Source organism: Macadamia integrifolia, chromosome 8, assembly GCF_013358625.1.
Source record: "Macadamia integrifolia cultivar HAES 741 chromosome 8, SCU_Mint_v3, whole genome shotgun sequence".
NCBI lineage: Eukaryota > Viridiplantae > Streptophyta > Magnoliopsida > Proteales > Proteaceae > Macadamia > Macadamia integrifolia.
In genome coordinates, this window is record NC_056564.1 from 29,271,294 (window position 1) to 29,290,570 (window position 19,277).

Here is a 19,277-nt window from a genome sequence, read left to right on the forward strand (position 1 = left end):
TGGAGATGAGGCTTACTTCTAAAAACCTTGTGGAAAAGTCTCAAGTGACATGCTGTATATGCTTCAAAACATGAAAGTTAGGGGTGTCATGTATTTCATACCTCAATCCAAAACTATGAAAATTGTAGCATCAAGATTTAGTGTATTCTCTTTCTTTCTCTAATTTGAATTTCTCAAATTCACTTGTATTTTAATTTATAAATTTCATCAAGTAAAAATTTAATGTGTGATGTGTTTTGTTTTGAAATTATTTCTTTTCCATTTTCATAATTTTGATTTTTTTCTTATATATAAAATTAATTGAATAATTTAGTTATTTTAACTAGGACATGCTTCTGAGGCTTACACTTGATGCTTTCAGGCTTATGCCTCTTTTCATGCCTCACAGAGTTTGAGAGCTCTGTTCAAAACTAATGATGCATTTCTATTAACAGGAAGATATTGGCCAAAGCTTGCTGAAGAACGCAGGAAAAAACCGTATGCTATAACCCTTGCTGACAAAAACGCTCCAAATGAAGAAGTCTGGAGGCAGGTAATGTTTTGCCTCTCTTTTATTTGCCTCATATTTGTCTTGATGAGGACCAAAGTGATGATTAACCTTTGCTTTTTCTTTAACTTCTCTTTTGACCAACACCTCCAATACTGCAGATTGAGGACATGTGCCGAAGCACGAGGGCCTCTGCTGTTCCAGTTGTTCCTGATTCTGAAGGTCACCACCCTGTTCCTGTGGATATCACTTCCTTTTGTGCATTTTTTTTTCTTGGATGAATAAATAAATGCATTAAGGCAAAAGAGACGAATATAGTTTTTTGGCTGATCAATTTGTGTAGCTAAGTTAGTTCCTTGTCACAACTTGCGTACGTGTCTTATGCTTAAAGTAAGACATTTTTTCTTTTCGATGCTTTTGGAGTTCAATATATGGCCAACTGGAAGATAAAATATGCATCCTTCTCTTCTTAGGAGAAACACATTGTAAACAAATAATGGGTTCAAAGACTTTTAGAAGTTTCTGTACTCAAGTTTTGATCAAACTTGCAAAGCAGGGTGTCCTGCATTACCCTTCTCACTATGATGTATGGGGAGATTGTTAATCCACATGATCTGTATATTATTTTCTATGTGAGGTGGTATCAAATATGCAGAATTTCACATGCAAAATGTTAAACCACAAAGAAGGAAAAAAAAAAAAAAAATGAAAATATCTGCTAAAGAATTCTAAATGGTGTTGAAATAGATGAATGGAAACACTAAACAAAGTTTGAGATGATCATATTGGAATAATGGTGAATATCAGAAGATGAATGACATTTATATGTTCTATATCAACAACGGCATGGGGTCAGGATTGGTTGGGTACAGGAAATCTCTTAGAGCGTGAGGGAGGCTCAAAATAATGTGGGTTTCGGCATTGAAAATGGATTTGAAAACATAGAGCTTAGCAGAAAAAGGAACGGCATTAGTCTTACAGAGTCAGATAGTTGGGAGTAGCTAATAATGGCACTGGTGGTGATTGTAGAAAAAATGAGAACCTAAAAGGCTAAAACGACGCAGAAAAGAATGGAAATTGCAAACAAACAATCACACAATGCAAACACGAAGATTTACATGGTTCAGCAACATTGCCTACGTTCATGGTGAGATGAGATCTGCTTCCCTATCAGTGGAGAATAGGGTTACAGCTGCTTGTCCTCACGCCTTGCTTAAATTAATTACTGAGAAAGAACATTCACTACAAATATATAGCGACGGAATACAAGACATCGTACCCCCGATGATGGTGTTTGATGGTGCAGTATCATTACTTATCAACCTGGAACTGAATATCTTGAAATTGATTCCCAAAGCCTGTGCCATCATCAAGCAGCTTAGGAACTAATAAGAACTTATTCCTACATATAATAATTTCATTTTGATGCTTTCACTGACTCAGATAGGTACTTAGGATCAGGGTGGAATCAAAATTTTCTTCGTACTTTGAGCTTGTGTTGTCTGGCCATTAGTGAATTTTGAACAGTCATTTGTTCACTCGATCCTGACTACTGTTTTTAGGATAATTTTATCAAGCATTCACATTTCATGAGATACGTATCAATCATCTTCAAGGATGTGTTGCTTTTGAAAGCTTGCACCTTTGCATTTATCGTTGTGTGATAACCTCACTAAAATTTGTCTTTTTTCTAGTAACTCCATTCTGGAGGTGAGTGGATTTTTTATGAGATCCATGTCATCTGTATGTGGTCTGCAAACTTATTCAGGTGGGGAAGGAAACTTTTGGTAATTGGTAATTCATGGATGCTTCAGTTGAAGCTTCTTATCTTATTGGACTTCTTTATTTGTCCAAACAAATGGCTGGAGCTTTGCCCAGTAGTGTGGGTCGGAGAGTGGGTGGCAGCTCAGTGCCCACCGGGCCGGTCTGATCCATGAATACTATGAGGATGACTTGCTATACTCTGTCCCTTTTACCTATTGTAGCATGAAAGGGAGGGAGAGACTTCTGATTTTTATTCATACTTGCTCCTAATACCTACTTGTCTCATGTAGTGTGGATGCCAGTTTGTTCCTTGTTTCCATTGTGTTGCATACATTGTAGTGCTGATCCTTTATAATACCTCTTTAATGTGCAGGCACACATTCAAATCCATTTTCTCTTGATGCATTAGCAGTTTTCACGTTTCGTGTACTGCAAAGAGTCAATCACCCGGTATTTGCAGTTCTCTTGCCTAAGTTGTGCTGAAAATTAGTCAACCCTCAAATATGATTAATCCAATTTCTAATAATATGTTTTTCCTGCTGTCCAATTTTAAAGGGAAACCTTGACAAAGCGTCTCCAAATGCTGGCTATGTCATGTTAATGTTCTACAACCTTTACGAGGGCAAGGCATGTTACATCATGTTGCAATTTGCAATTTATACACACACACACACACACACACCTGCACATGCATATCTTCATCTATCCCATTTTCTTTTCTTTCCAGGATCGTCAAGAATTTGAGAGTGAATTGATTGAACGTTTTGGCACACTTGTCAAGATGCCATTACTCAAGACTGATAGGTTAGTATACTAATATTTTCTGTCCTTTTGATGTAAGACACTTAAGCTGTTTCATAGACTACTTGTTTCCATGCTTCATATATCTGCAGTGACCTAGCTCCTTTATTATTGACTGGAAGAAAAGAAATAATGCCTCCATAGGTGAGGGAACCAAAAAACACATACATATAGTTAAATGTCAATGGTAAAAATATTATGTTGCAGTAATTCTGGCACCTTCTTCCTCCCTAGCGTTATATTTATTTTGGTCCTTTGATATCCAAACAAAAGTAGTGGTTGATTCCATTCGGTTATTCATTCCACCACAGTAGGGACTGTGGCAACAATTGCTTGTTATGATGGTAAAATCATGGGCTGCCCGCACTGAATATGTGGGTTCAAGTCCACAGGCAGCCACTTGTGCAAAAAATGCGGAAGGTTAAGAGACTGGCCCCAATCCACCACCAGGCCCTGCAAAAGTGGGACTCACACCAGGTTACGGACCTTTTTCATTCACCACATCTAGAAAACCATTAGAGCTTGTTCCTTTTAAAGAGCTGGCACTCTTTTGTACCATCTTGTTGTGCTTATAAGCATTAAAAGATATTGTTGGGGTTGAACTATCACCTCCTCATTGTTTTATGGGTTAGTGATGTTAGTTGCAATTGCTAGTTCAAGCTGTGGGATGTTCACTGGTTACCAGTTTCAGATTTGGCCTGGTTATACCAGTACACAAGTTTAGTACTCTAGCTGTACGGAGAAAACATGGAACAGAAAATAGAACCACAAAATATTTGTACTTGTTTGCTCATGTTGGTGATACCTTCCTCTGGCAAAGATGATAGTGAAACTTACCTAAGTATGTAAATACTGCAAAAAGAATATGAACCAACTCTCACTTGCCCCAAGATTTTGGAGGGTGCCAGACTATAAGCTTCACAAAGAATAGAGGCAAAACCTGAATCTGAAACTGATGGAATAGGCAGGCAGTGTTTTTATCACTAGACATGTAAGGCTGTGCTCCTTGCTTTCCATCCTTCAGTATCTTGCTGCAGCTTCCGCTTTTGAGGCAGCATCTCTATTGGTGGGCCTATCATATTCCATGGATCTAACAGTGATCCAGTTCCTTAAGTTACAAAGAGTTAAAGACAGACCAGTCCGATTTGATGTCAAGTCAACGGCAACAACTCACCCCTATCCCAACTAAATGAGGTCGGCTACATTGATCCTTACCCTCCAATCAGCTCTATTCGATGATGAAATCATTTAACTGAAATTTTTCTCAGGCTAAGCTCTCAGCTTTAATATTTGGTGAATAAAAAATTCAGTACCAATGAAGAGGCATGAATATACAAAAAGCAGAACCTAGCCCATAAGGGGAGACAGAGGCCACAGGAATTTACAATAAGCCTATTTCTAGGGGAGTTAACAAATTGTCCTAGAGACCAGAAATCTTAGATTTGACTTCAAGAAAATGGAGTTCCAAATCTGCTGAAAGGATCTAGACTTGGAGGTCCACCTCCTAAGGTTACACTCAAACCAGATATGGGAGATGGTAGCACCAAAAGCTATTTTTCCACTGAATCACAATAGGATTTCCCTGCAAAGGAATTCCCATATATGTTACCCATTGATAATCTGTAGATTTACAAAATGAAATAAAGAACCAAGGTAAATAACATCGGTGGTATCCTAGCATTTATAATACCTAATCTTTCTTCTTTGGTATTATTTTGCTTTATATATATATATATATATATATTTTTTATTCTTTCATGTTTCTTGTATTAAAGCTACTTTGATTAATTAGCTCTGATATATTTCAAATTTGTGATTAATTATTAAAGCTACTTGTATTAAAATGAAGTTTGTTGTTGTAGTCATCATCAGTTTTCTGTTTTAGGTAGAGAGATATACTGAACTTTCCACAATAGCAATGCACATCAACATAGTTCAGAAACTCGGATTCCGGTCTCTTTTTTGACTTGACTGAAATGACCGAAATCTACATATAAGGACAAATTTCTTCGAAACAGTGCATTTTTTGCTAGTATGTTTTGGTTGGCCATTTTTCCGCTGGGGGGGGGGTGGGGAACGACCATATTAAGCTCCAATATTTCAGGGAAACCTTATTTTAACCTTATAAAACATATGTAAATCTTCACATTGCAAGAAATGTCACACAAGTGGTTTGAATTTTTGCACCCTGGGTAAGCAGTGTATGCCGAACCCTATCGTATTTGTATAACTTTTGTAATATTGGCTATTCTACACATTGTTTTAGTACTCGAAGACAGAAAAGGCAAGTAAAAAAAGTAAATTATGCGCATGTAACATAGATTCATAGAGACCCACGTCCCAATAATACAATAATGTGTGGTATTACATGATTAGAAAGTGGACCCCTTGAGGCCATCCTAATGGCTAATACCACAAACCTTGGCCTGGAGGATCGAGCCCACTCATGGATCGATGGTGTTGATGCCAGTTTTCCTCCGACTATGTGACAAATGGTGGCCACATCATAATCTGTTGGAAGAAACACTCGAAGTCCTCCACAGCTGTCCTGTCCTCACATACATATTGGAGGTAACCTATCCTAGGGAAATTACTAAATTTCGACTGAAACAGTGTTGAATCCCTGATTCATGTGGCATTCGTCTCGACCATGTCGAAATCACTGGAATTTTTGAAATTTCAGCAAGATTTCGCTGAGTTTGGTGTATGGTCAAATCACCAACCAATCATCTCAGCCTTATTTCTTCATGCACTGCTCCATATTCTAGAGAATTTAGCAATCAACTACAACATTGACCTCCAAGTTACAACATCTGCGCAACTCCTAAAATTCATTTCTTCTTTTCCCTTTGGTGGTTTTGGGGAGGGAATCATCAGAGAATCGGTGAGGTCAAGGTTTGCTCAGAATGCTGGGTGATTGACATGTGTGCATTGAATGATGTTCTCATGGCCTACAATTCTAGAAGAGTTTCAGTTTATAGACATAAGGTGCACTGTTTTTCCCCCTGATCATTGGGATCATCCTCTCGGTACCTCTTTCTCTGTATCACTATGTATATTAGGTTATTCTTCTCCTGTTCTTCGAGATTTCTATTCCAAGCCGAATCTCCATGTAAAAGGTAACTGAATTGCATTAGATCATTAACTGGTCCACATTCCTGCTAAAATCATGAAATCATGTATACTCAAATGTTATAAGACAGATTCTTTTTTCTTCTCAAAGAAAAAGGGGGATTCGAGCAGAGGAGATTCATTGTCTTTCTGCAAATCAGCATTGCAGATATCAATTTTGGGATGTTCAGGAAATTTCTGCATAAATTTAATTGACAAACACCTTTAGGCCATGGATGGACTTTATTCGTGTATTTTCAACAACCATCTACTGGTTGTGGTTTACAAAGCCATCCAGTATGATGGTTCAACACTTGGAAGTTGTATTCTTACTGCTTAGCTCTTGCTTTTGAGATGATGCATTATTGGGACTTGAACTTCATGCATTCCATTGTTAGTTTACCAAAAATGCACCTGTTGAATTCTAATTTTCTCCATAAGTATTTTCCTTGCCTTTTCCCATTTAGTCCTATAGGCTCTTCTCAACATAGCATTAGCTCTCCCTGTTTGTATTTTGTAACAAATTATTGACTTTTATGTCAGCAGGAGCCCTTTACCTGATCCTGTTAAATCTATATTGGAGGAAGGATTAAGTCTATTTGGGCTTCATAACAAAAGGCACGGAAGGTAAATGACTGATGCTAGCCAGTTTGTTTTCCTCTTTACAATACAAATGAATGGTTTCTCTGGAGGCTTTTGTTGTCTATGATATGCTGTTATCTGATGGGCTACAGTTTATTGAAATGTTTCATGTTGATAAGCAACACATATGAATGCAATTCACTATGCCTGGTATAACTTCTTTGCTCTAGGTGCTTCACATTCACTTCATTGAAAATGCGATGCATTAAAATAACTTCCACAACAAGATTCATAAAAATTTATTTCGAGGAATGGGCGAAAAATGAATAATTTCTTGATCAAGATGCAAGTGACACAAATAAATGTAGAACAAGAAACACACACCTGCTGACATTGTTCACCAGCCTAGTTATAGCATGAAACAAAGAAGATAAACCATTTGATGATATAAAAATCTAATGTATTGTCCTCTAAAGAAAGTCAATTACTGAGTATTGAACTTGACAATTTGACATATAGACAACATGATATGCACTTCCATGTGAATTTTGTACTGTGAGCTGCACCAATTTTTACTATGTTCATTTCATATATGCTGCAGCAATGTTGTGTAAGCTGATTCCCCAGCCAGAGGCAGGGCCCTTGAGCTTACTTGTGGATTGGAACTTGGATACCTTAGTTTTTGTGTTCTGTTGTTGTTCAGTTCACGTCTTTGATCGGCTATTATTTGTATTCCTCTCCATCCCATTTTTGTTCTTTGATGAAATTATCCTTGTAATCATTCAATAAATATTAGACCACTATGCACATTTTTGAGAGAGAAGCGAATACTTGTTCAACTGAACCAAATCCTAGTGATCATAAATCAATTGGGACCAGTTAGAATGGAGGCAAAGTACTCTTCTACTAAAACTGCATCAACTGAACCAAATCCTACTCAAATATAAAATAAAGCAGAATTGAACTGACTCAACGTGGACTCAATTATCAAAATAGTTATTACTTCTTTTTATTCTTTGGTACTCAAGATACCTAGTATTGAGTTGGTAGAAATTAGAAATTATAACTATATCAAGCATTGAAACTTAAAAAAGCCAATGCTTTTCCCTAGTTGAAGCGCTGAACCTGCCTTCCGGTATGGGCCCCTTGGCCCCTACTGTGCAGTCGACCTCCTCTGGTCATGTCCTGCATCATCCCACGTACAAACCAACTCACTGCATTTTGGCCCACCAAGTAGTTAACCTTCCTACATAGCAGCTCATTTAACCAAAGCTCTAACAACCACCCTTACCCACTCATTGTTGTTCCTCTAATCCCAAAGTTGATGGTGATCAGCATCCCTACCTTATCCTTGGATGGCTATTTTTCTTTTTTCCAAAATTCTTTGTCTTGAGTGACCCTGTGCTCATAGGATGCGCAACTTCTGTTTTGTGTATAAGCATGTATATTTATGTGTGGTCACTTTGATATCCTTAATGGTTTCTCCTAGTCAGAGAACTATGGGGATGTGAAGTTGTCTTTATGCGAAGTCAGGCGAGATGGGCAACTGAGTGCTTGATCGTCATTTCAGGCCTATCTCTTTATGCAATCTTCTTTACAAATTTATTGCCAAGATCCTTGCAAACAGAATCAAGCAGGTGCTTGACTCCTTGGTTAGTAACAATCACTCGGCCTTTATCCCAAGGAGGAGCATAGGGGACAACATTATTCTGTGCCATGAAATTGTTAGAGGATTTGAAAGAAAATCGCACTCTCCAGCCGCCCTCATGAAAATAGATATCCACAAGGCTTTTGATTCTCTCAAATGGGATTATATTATCTCGGTCCTTAACAGTATGGGATTCTCTCCAACCTTCCACAACTGGATTCACCACTGCACTGTCTTCCCTTAGTTCTCGGTTCTGGTGAATGGTACCCCAGCGGAATTCTTCTCCTCCTCTGTGGGAATCTGACAGGGATGCCCCCTATCTCCTTACATCTTCTGCTTAGCCAAAGAAGTCCTCTCCTGAAGTCTGCAAGTGGCCATGGATCAGAATCTCATTTTTTCTATACCCAAGTGTAAAGCCATGAAGCTCACGCACCTTGCTTTCGTAGATGACATGAAGATATTCTCCAAAGCTGACTCTTCCTCTCTTCAGAACATCATGGATTGCCTAAACCAGTTCGCAGCTTTCTCTGGTCTTCGAATCAATCCGACCAAGTCCCTCTTATTCTTCGTTGGGGTTTCTAATTTGGTCAAAACATCTCTGGTCCTCCAAACTAGATTTACTTTGGGAAGGCTCCCTGTGAAGTATCATGGACTCCCTCTCATTCCGTCCAAGATCACTGCTCATCATTGTACTCCTATGCTTGACCTCATCAGGAAGCGCCTTCACCTATGGAAAGGAAAGCTATTGTCTTTCGCTGGCAGGCTTGTGCTCATCAGATCTGTGTTGTAGGATTCGTACATTTATTGGTCCGGTATATATGGCCTCCCGGAATCCATTATCTCCAAGCTTGAATCCATTTTTGCGGGCTTTCTTTGGAAAGGATCTGAGTGCACCCGATTCCTTCACCCCATCAGTTGGGATGCTATTTGTCTCCCCAAATCTGAAGGAGGCTTAGGGTTGAGAAGGATCAAAGATGTCAATCTTGCTGGAATTATCAAGTTGTTTTGAAAAATTGTTTCCAAACAGAAGAGTATATGGGTGGACTGGATCTATTCAAGCCTTCTCAAGTCGGACTCCTTTTGGACGGTCAAAGTTCCTATTGATGCCTCTTGGGTTTGGAGAAAAATCTTGGGAATCAGACATACTATCTCTCCAGCCATCTCCTCCCAAATTAGAGATGGAACTAGCACTCTCCTATTGCTTGACTCTTGGCACCCTAAAGGCATTCTATTCCATACTATCAGTGCCAGAAGTATATACAACTCGGGTTTACCCAAGCTTGCTCTAGTGTCTGACATCATCTCTTCAAGCAACCGGTCCCCCCCAAGACAATCCATGCCCTAGCATGAGGACATATGGAGCTTCCTGCCCTCAAAGACATAAGCAAGATACCATTCTTAGGCTGCCGGTTGCCTCAAGCTCTTCTCTTCCAAGGTTGCTTGGGACTTTGTTAGGTTGCATGGGCCAGTCTCCTTAGCACAGACTCATATGGTTCCCTCATCACATCCCCCGCCAGAGCTTCACGGTCTGGAGAGTCTTCACTAACTCCTTGCCCACGAACTCTATGCTCATTCTCAAAGGCATCTAGGTTGACCCTTTGTGCATACTTTGTGGTAATGAGCTGGAAGACATTGAGCACCTCTTCTTCGCCTGCCCTGTCTCCAACTCCATATGGAAATGGGTCCTCGCCAAATGTTGGCCAACAAACAGAGCTATCCTTCCTTTTCATAGGGAATGGATTTGGATTCACATGATTTTTCAGGGAAAAACAATTTGTGATCTAGTGGGAAAACTTGGCTTCTACGCCACCATCAATCAGATTTGGATGGAGAGAAACCATAGTGATGCAGATACTGCTGCCCTTTCTTGGTTGGACCAGCATGACTGGCTTTGGAAGCCTAGAGCCAAGAAGAACCGGTCCAGCCCAGGGTTTTGGTCCAACAAGGGTTGGAAATAAAATTAGTAGTTTACTTAGTATTATATCATGCTTTTATTTTCCAGACTTGAACGTAGGAGTAGGATTTATTTCCTTGCTTTGGTTTCCTTTTTATAGTTGTTTCCTAGTTTAGGCTAGTTTCCATTTTAGTCAAGTTTCTAATTTCATGTTCCTATTTTCCTATATATTGGTTGTAATCGATTGAAGATTTAGAGAGTGAGTTTGATTATTGAATGAATGTGTTGAGTGTGATTCTCCTTTTTCCCCCTCTCTACTCTGATTTCCCCTCTTCCCTAAGGGTTCTCCATCACATAGGAAATGGACCTCCAATTCCCACTCTTTGGATAAGATTTGGAGCTCCATCTCTTTTGATATCAAGGGAAAAATCTCTCGAATCTCCTCTCTTTGTAACCCCTCCCCTAGGAATTGTCATATTGTAAACTCCTGGGAGCTGCCTAACTCCATCATCAGGAATGCCCCCCATCTCTAAGAGTTGTACTCTCCTCCCCCCCCCCTTTTATCTCTTGGGGGGTTTTTCTTCTCTTTGGTAATGAATTGTTATTCAACACCACACCACCCCCCCAAAAAAAAGTGCTTGATCAATGATGGTTTTGTGATTCATGACCTTCACCAACGTATAATCTGTTTCTTTTCTTTGAATCAATTTCTATGTTTTTCCCATAACAAATTTTCAGAGTGCATGTCATCGTTGGGGACTGGATTCCTTAAATATCAGATGTGACTGACTTAGATTTAAAGGGGCATTCAGTCTTCTGCATGCAGCAGCCCTCAAAATCATCTTTCTTGTTCTAATTCATCTTCCCATCAATTCTCTCTTGATTCTTATAACCTCTCGCTTTACTAAAAAAGGGTGTACCCAGTGCACAAGGCTCCCACTACTGCAAGGTCTGGGTAAGGGCACATATACACTGCCTTACCCCCCAATTTTTTTTCGGAGAGTCTGTTTCCTTGTTCGAACCCGTGACCACCAGGTTGCAATAGAGCAACCTTACCATTGTGCCGACTGCCGAGGCCTACCCTCTATAACCTTTCTCTTTACTACCCCACTAATTCTGATTTTTCCATCTTCAGTCTACCTTTGGTATATTTAAGAGAACTCTTGTTAGAAACTTAGAACAGGCCTTTACAACCTTACCATTGTGGGACTTTGAGGAGATGCTAATGAGATCTGGACTGAGGTGACGACCTGTATTAAGAAAGTGGCTAAAGATATTCTAGGGATATCAAAGGGTGTGTGTCGAACTCCCAGAGAGACCTGGTGGTGGAGTGATGAAGTCCAGGCTGCGGTTAAGACTAAGACAGACTGTTTTATGACTTGGCAAAGGACTAACGAGACAGAGGATAAAGTAAGATATTACACAGCCAGAAATGAAGCTAGGAGGACGGTTGGGAAAGCAAGAGCAAAGAAATATGATGACATTTATAAAAACCTTAGTACAAGAGAAGGGGAAAAAGAGATATATAGAATAGCCAAAATAAGGGAAAGGATGAGCATAGATTTGGATCATGTTAGATGTATTAAAAGCGAGGATGGCAGAGTACTAATACAAGATGAGGACATTATGAAGAGATGGGGTGATTATTTTTGCAACCTACTAAATGGAATATCTTGACTAATAGGTTGGACCTAGAAGTGGAGGGGAATAGACAACATTAAGTCAACACACCTCATAGACAACTACAGGGAATTGGAAAAATCGAAGTTAAAGAAGCTATACGAAAGGTGAAAATAGGTAAAACACAAGGACTGGATGAGATCCCAATTGAAGTGTGGAAGAGCCTAAGAGCACTGGGAGTATCTTGGCTAACCAAGTTGTTTAACAAAATTTTGAGTACAAAGAAAATGTCGGATGAATGGAGGAGAAGTATTGTAATTCCAATTTATAAGAACAAAGGTGATATCCAGAACTGCCATAACTAGAGAGTCATATACCGTGAAACTATGGGAAAAGATTATTGAAGCCCATCTAAGAGAGGAAACTGATGTAACGGAGAACCAATTTGCTTTTATGCCAGGGAGATCCATGACAGAAGTTTATCTCCAAAGGAGGCTTTTGAAAGTATTTATAGCCAACGATTAAAGTATCGGTATCGGTCGCCGTATCGGTCGACCAAAATTAAGATACGTATCGGAAGGTATCATATTGTATCGGAGATACGCTAAGATACGCTAAAGATACGCACATAAATGGATAAGAAACACTTTTTTATACACTTTTGCATAAAAAAATAGTTAAAAAAAGTTATATATAACATGTATTATGCATAAATAGTAAATTAAGAGTATCGCACTAAGAATCCAAGGTTTGTAGTTGTCCCATAAATGTAAAATCCTTGTTCCCAACCTTGATTTCCACTTTAGTTAGAGAGAAAAATGGTTGGTAGCAACTTTGGAACAAAAATACCTCAAAAAATTATGTTTTTCTAAAAAATTACCCATTTTGGCCATTTTATGACCGTATCGGTACGTATCGGTCGATACACTGAAACGTACCGATACCATAGTTTTTAAGGCGGTAAGGCGACGGAGGCGTTTGAGGGTCTTTCGGAGTGCCTTAGTGATAAGGCGGGCATAAAACGTCGCCTTATTGACTATAGCGTTCTTGTGTAATTTTTTTATAAAACTAATCTATTTGGTTCAAATCCTTGTTGAATCCTATTACTCATATGTTAAATAAATATTAAAGGTTCATATTCATACCAATGTAAGATATTCATCAAGAAAACAAATCAATAAAGTGAATAAACTAAGTTCATCTTCATCAATCATCAATCATCATAACATATTAACATATAATATAAATACATAATTATGAAGCAAAATTATAAAAATAAAGAAAAGAAGACAAAAAATACAAGTATTTATTATACTTACCTCTATGATGCCAAAATGAGTGCCTAAGCCCTAAGATCATCCACTATATTTCTACTCCTGTCAATGAAGAATGAAGCTCACTGCTGCCGGAACAAAATGGTCGCCTAGATAAGTGGTTCTTCATTGTTCCTTGATTCCTTTTCAAAGCCCTTTCTTAAAACTCTTGACAAAATCCAAACCTTGTTTGTGAATCGTGTTTTTGTTTTGTTTGTTTTGGTTATTTTTGGTGGAGTAAAGTTGATCCAATACATCTCAAGTGTTAATAAAATCATACACCTACCAATAAAAAATATAAATTTGGAATCTTCATCAAGTAATTTTAAAATGTGTTTTAAAAAAAAAAAACCCATAAGGCGCCACTTCACGTAAGGCGGAGCACTGCCTTACCATCTATAGACCGCATCAGTGCCAAGGCGCTAGTAAGGCGTCGCCTTAGCAGCGCCTTAAAAACTATGACCGATACATACCGAAACGTACCGATACATACCGAAACGTACATTTCACTTCGATTTTGAATTTTTCATAGACTATCGGTACGTATCGGTGTGTATCGTAAGATACGTATCGATACAAAAGGGTTTTAAAAATTTCATGTATCGTATTGGTAAGGGCCGATACGGATACGTATTGATCGATACGGTAGGATACGGACCGATACTTTAAACCATGTTTGTAGCTCACAAAAAGGACCTCCATATGGTTTTTATTGACCTAGAGAAAGCATATGACAGAGTACCTAGAGAGCTCATTTGGCATGTCCTAGGGAAGAGAAGGGGTTCAATTAAGTATGTGGATATAATTAAGGATATGTACAAGGGAGTTGTAACAAGTGTCAAAACGACAGAGGGCCAAAGTAGTGAATTCTCAATTACAATTAAGTTACACCAAGGATCAGCTCTAAGCCCTTATTTGTTGTGCTTATTAAGGATGATCAAACCAGGCACATCCAAGACCTGGTACCGTGATGTAGGCTTTTTGTTGATGATATTGTTTTGATAGATAAGACAGTGGAAGGGACCAATACTAAACTGGAGCTATGGAGATCTAGAGGTTTTATGATAAGAAAAACGAAGACAGAGTATATGATATGCCTCTTTAGTCAAAGTAGGAGAGGTGATAAAGTGGTGAAACATGAAGAGAGGGAGCTACCATAGAGTGTAGAGTGACTGTTTTAAATACATGGGGTCAATCATTAGCAAAGAGGGTGACATAGAGGATGATGTTTCCCATATAATTAAGGTGAGATGGATGAAGTGGATAGGTGCGTCGGAAGTGCTATATGACAAATGCATACCTGTTAAACTCAAGGGAAAATTCTACAAAACAGTAATACGACCAACTATGACATATGGGGCAGAGTGTTGGGTAGTCAAGAAGAGTAACTTGAATAAATTGGGTGTAGTGGAGATGAGGATGCTGAGAGGGATGTGTGGCAAGACCAAGAGAGATAAAGTAAGGATTGATTATATTAGAAATGATTAGGTGTTGCACCAATCCAGGATAAGCTCCATGAGAGCTGGTTGAGGTGGTATGGTCATATTCAACGGAGACCCCAGTAATGAAGAGCGACCATATGCATTTAGATGGCTTCAGAAGTAGGGGTAGGCCTAAAATGACTATAGATGAAGTGGTAAGAAAATATATGAATATGGTAGGGCTTTTTTCTAGTATGACTGCGGCTAGAGTTATGTGGAGGACAAGGACCTGTGTAGCCGACCCCTTGTAGGGACTAGGGAATGAACCTGTGATGCCACTTTGACTACTGCTGTGACTTCTTCGTTTACCTCATTTTACCACCTTTTGATTCTTCTTGGAACTTCTTTTATTCTTATATCTACTACTATTTTAAACCATATCGGATCCATGTAGCCGACCCCATTTAGTTGGGATAAGGTTATGGTTGTTGTTGCATGTATTGTGCTTATGCTGAAACTGTATACCTGAAGGATCTGTGAGGAGTTAATGGAGAACGGGGGCCATCAAGGTTGAGGGCTTCAATCTATCAGATTATGTTTCCATGGTTTTGGGTGACTGGTACATTTTTGTACAAAAATTGGATCTGATCTGGCAATTTATTTTGGTTGGGTTGGTAACAATTCTGTCAAGAGATAAACAGGAAAGTATGAAGAGGCTTGTTTTCCTACACCAAATCTAGATCCTGTTAGGTTAAGGTTGGTGACAATTAAGAGTAGGAGCAGGTTGGGGTTCACACTGACACTTGCTAATCCCAAACCCCTTTCCATCTATAAATGCAAGTTTGTTATTACATGTGGCTACAACCAATATTTTGATTTTTAGTCAGTGACCGATGGATGTATCTGAAAATGATGGATGTACTGATGTTTTGACTTGAAGTTTTCAACTGAAGGCCTTATGATCCTCCTCTTATTGACATTTTGCACTTTGTATTGTAATTTTTTACCTTAGATTGGAATCCTCCAAAGGATCATATGCAAAGGAGTGGGCTATATGGGAAAAGAAATTACGGGAGATTTTATTTGCAAATGCTGAGTATCTCAATTCTATTCAGGTTAGTATATGCATTTTTGTTGCTCATCTACACCATTTTTCTTTGTAAGCTCGATTACTACGATGGGTTTACCAACAGTTATTGGCTATTTCAATATATATATATATATATAGCACCCTCCCTCCAAAAAAATAATAAATAAAAAGAAAAGATATTTTACTTGCGGGTCAAATGGCTTGATATTCTGAGTTGACTGCCAGACCCTTATTGATCCTTTATCTATATGGATTTGCCATTCCAGGTCCCTTTTGATCATGCAGTCAAACAAGTGTTGGAGCAACTAAGAACCAGTGCAAAGGGTGATTTTTCAGTGCCCAGTACTGAGAAGAGGAAGCTTGGAAACATTGTTTTTGCGGCTGTCACCTTACCTGTTACAGAAATCAGGAGCCTTCTTAACAATGTAAGATGTCTAACTCTCTTTCAGTTTCCAAGTTGGCCAAAATCCCCACTGATATTGATTCCTAGTTTCTGTAGATTTTCTAGTGTTACTGTCGGAACTTTTTTTCTAGCTTTGGCTTAAAAGGCACCAAGAAGCCCAGCATGGGCACTTTCCATGTTGGCCAGCCTTACTAAAGCTGGGCCTGCGTACCAACTTCTCTGACTCGAGATCTCTCTGCACAGATTAATGATTGGGATGTGTACTTTGCAGACTTGAGATCTCTATGCCCTTATAAATGAGTGTCTGGAATGGGCATGAATACTGACATATTTTTGACAGTGTATAGGCCAGACACAACACTGATTTTCTTTAACTTCTCGGTCCTTTGGAACAAACTATATATAGTTTTCATTACATATTAGGCACTATTTTTTACTGTTACAACTGCTTGACGAAAAAGCTCGAGCTTGTTAAATAAATGCCACAGCCATATACATTAACACATAAAAACATCCCTCTGCACATGCAGGCCCTCACACACACATGGCTCTGCACGTGACACCATCTTGTGGCACCAAAGGAGGCACAATCAATGGGTAGGGGTACAACAACAAATAATACAAACCCTTCAGACTTACTAGGGATCGACACGATCTCCTGGCTGTGCTACTAGATACAACCACTCGTCATAAAAGCTCAAGCTGTTAGGGGCCAGAATAATGTACATCAGCACATAACAACAGTAATGTATTAATATGTGCTTCTTGTGTGTGTGAGGTTGGGATCGGGCTGGGCTGGGCTGGATGTGGGGGTTGTACTGAAACCTTAACCCCAACCCAGCCCATGCAAAAACTGGGCTGGAGTGATTATTCTTGGGTTATTCTAGACTTTTCATCCTCAACTAGAATTACATGGTGCTGGTCAAGTAAATATATATATAGAAAAATGGTGATACCCAGGCTGGGTTGGCTGGGGCATTCTTTTTCTGGTCTGGTTTTGGAAGAAATTTTTGTCCGGATAATTTCTCAGTAACTGTCCTGCATTACTCCTTAGGTGTTTGGAGAATATATGCAGAAAATATGTGGATGGGAAGTTTAGGAACCTCTAATGAGGAGCCATGTTTACATAGTGATGTTTGTACATCATTGGTCATTTGGTTGGTTCCATCTGCTGCTGAAACATTCTGATTGCTTACTGCACGTATGCAGTGGTATTTGGTCATCTGTAGGGACCATAATAACCTCCTCTTTGCCCAGGGTTTTTCTGAACCAATCAAGGTGCCTCAGCATTAGATCAAAATACACAGGAACAGAAAACTTCATTCTGGTTGTAACTTTTAAATTTGTGTAATGTAGTAGAACTTTTTTTCTTACTATTTTCTCACATTTCCAAGCAGTTAGCTGTGAGGAATCCGAAGGTTGAAGCTTTCCTCAAGGGTAAAGATATGGAGAACTCCCTAAAGAAGGCTCATGTAACTCTTGCTCACAAGAGGAGCCATGGCGTCGCTGCTGTTGCTAGTTATGGTATGTACCTCCAGAAGAAGGTACCTGTAGATATGACTGCATTGCTCTTCTCTGATAGCTTGGCTGCCCTGGAAGCCCTCCCTGGTTCTGTTGATGGTGATAAAATAACTTCAAGAAACCAGTGGCCCCACGTTACCATATGGACTGGAGGACTTGCAGCCAAGGAAGCCAACACACTACCACAGCTACTTTCAGAGGGGAAAGCAACTCGCATAGAGATTGACCCACCTGTTACCATCTCAGGGTCTTTGGATTTTTATTAAGTTGCTTTAAAGTTTTTACTACATAATCTTGGATGGTTCGTATGGTGCCCTCCAGGATCAGTAGCATCATTGTAATGGCATTGTTACTTTCTCCTTTGGGTTTTGAGGATACGAGGTAAGTGAAAAGGTTTTGGCTGCCATGGAGAAGTGAAAAAGTCTTTTATGGGAATTTGAGCAGTTCTGCTGAGTTTGTGTACATTTGCGTCATATAGACCCTGTTTGTAAAATTTTTGTTCCACGTTAAATATTTCTATTTTTGTAATTTTTTTTTCTACAATAAAATAAATGATGAAAAATCTTATTTTTACAGAAATTTTCTTTTTCCTGCTTTTTACATGGAAACAAATGGAACCTTGGTGAAAATTAAAGAAGAATGGTTACGGAAATGGATTAGTAGGAGGCTAGGGGCAAGGTTCTAAGATTTGGGATTGACCGAGGACGATGCTGATCTCAAATGGTTTGGCTTGGATTAGATCAGATAAATTTACCCTGCTTTTTAATAAAAAAATATCAAAGTTTTATTATGTTTTTATCCTTAGACCAAACCAGTGTATTGGGATAAGATTGGGGATTGGTCAAGGCAGATATTGATTGATTCCAGCTGAGATTTAGACCCTTGAGTAGGAGAAGAGAACATTCTTTAAAGCAAATATTTTTTTAAGGGTAAATTGAGCTTCAGGTCTCACACATTTTTCCGGCCTGTTCTTTTTCTTCTAATCTTCTTCTTGAGCACGAACCTAGCCGGTATTGAATTCCTATCTGCTCATTTGCTCGATCATCCCATCAAGGGCACCAAAATTAGCAAATCCTCACATATCAATTTAAAAAGCGAGTAAGATTGCAGCTCGTGGCAGCGTAGTTCCTGCACCAATCTAGGTGTTTTCTTTCATAGAGTGGTAGGGTTATTATTTCATATTTTCTTTTTTAATTTTCAAAACTTTTGGGAATAGAATAAAGGGGTAATCAAAGGAAGATTACAACTTACAAATTTAGCAGATTACCACTCTGCTGTAAACAAGAATCACGCAAACATAAAAGGTGGCCACACCATTTTTCTTCCACTCTGAAAGTTTTGTTGCAGGACTATGCCAATTGTGGACCAAGATTGTCTCTAAATTTTGCATGCAATGTCCTAATCAATTGTACGCCTTGTGTATGTTGTCAATCCTTTTTGAAGGAATGCCACAACTAGTTGGTTATACTAGTAGCTCTCATGCTCATAGTTTGAAGAATTGGAATGAAGTTTACTACCAGTTTTTGAAATTTTAATGCTTTTGGACTTGGTGCCAACTGAAATGAATAACAAATAGAAGCAAATCCACTCTTTTTTTTTCTCCTTTTTTTTTGGGGGGGGGG

General features: G+C 38.9%; 1 protein-coding gene across 1 annotated transcript in view; it reads left to right on the top strand.

The window, feature by feature from the left end:
* LOC122086520 (tRNA ligase 1) overlaps window positions 1-18,234 on the top strand; it is a 51,244-nt gene extending 33,010 nt beyond the window's left edge. Inside the window, exons 13-21 of the mRNA XM_042655392.1 lie at window positions 435-532; window positions 649-709; window positions 2,625-2,701; window positions 2,807-2,878; window positions 2,979-3,055; window positions 6,710-6,790; window positions 15,654-15,756; window positions 15,998-16,156; window positions 17,532-18,234. Coding sequence (XP_042511326.1) covers window positions 435-532; window positions 649-709; window positions 2,625-2,701; window positions 2,807-2,878; window positions 2,979-3,055; window positions 6,710-6,790; window positions 15,654-15,756; window positions 15,998-16,156; window positions 17,532-17,921 — 1,118 coding nt within the window. The 3' untranslated portion in view covers window positions 17,922-18,234. The remainder of the gene's footprint in view (window positions 1-434; window positions 533-648; window positions 710-2,624; window positions 2,702-2,806; window positions 2,879-2,978; window positions 3,056-6,709; window positions 6,791-15,653; window positions 15,757-15,997; window positions 16,157-17,531) is intronic.
* Window positions 18,235-19,277: the final 1,043 nt, after the last annotated feature.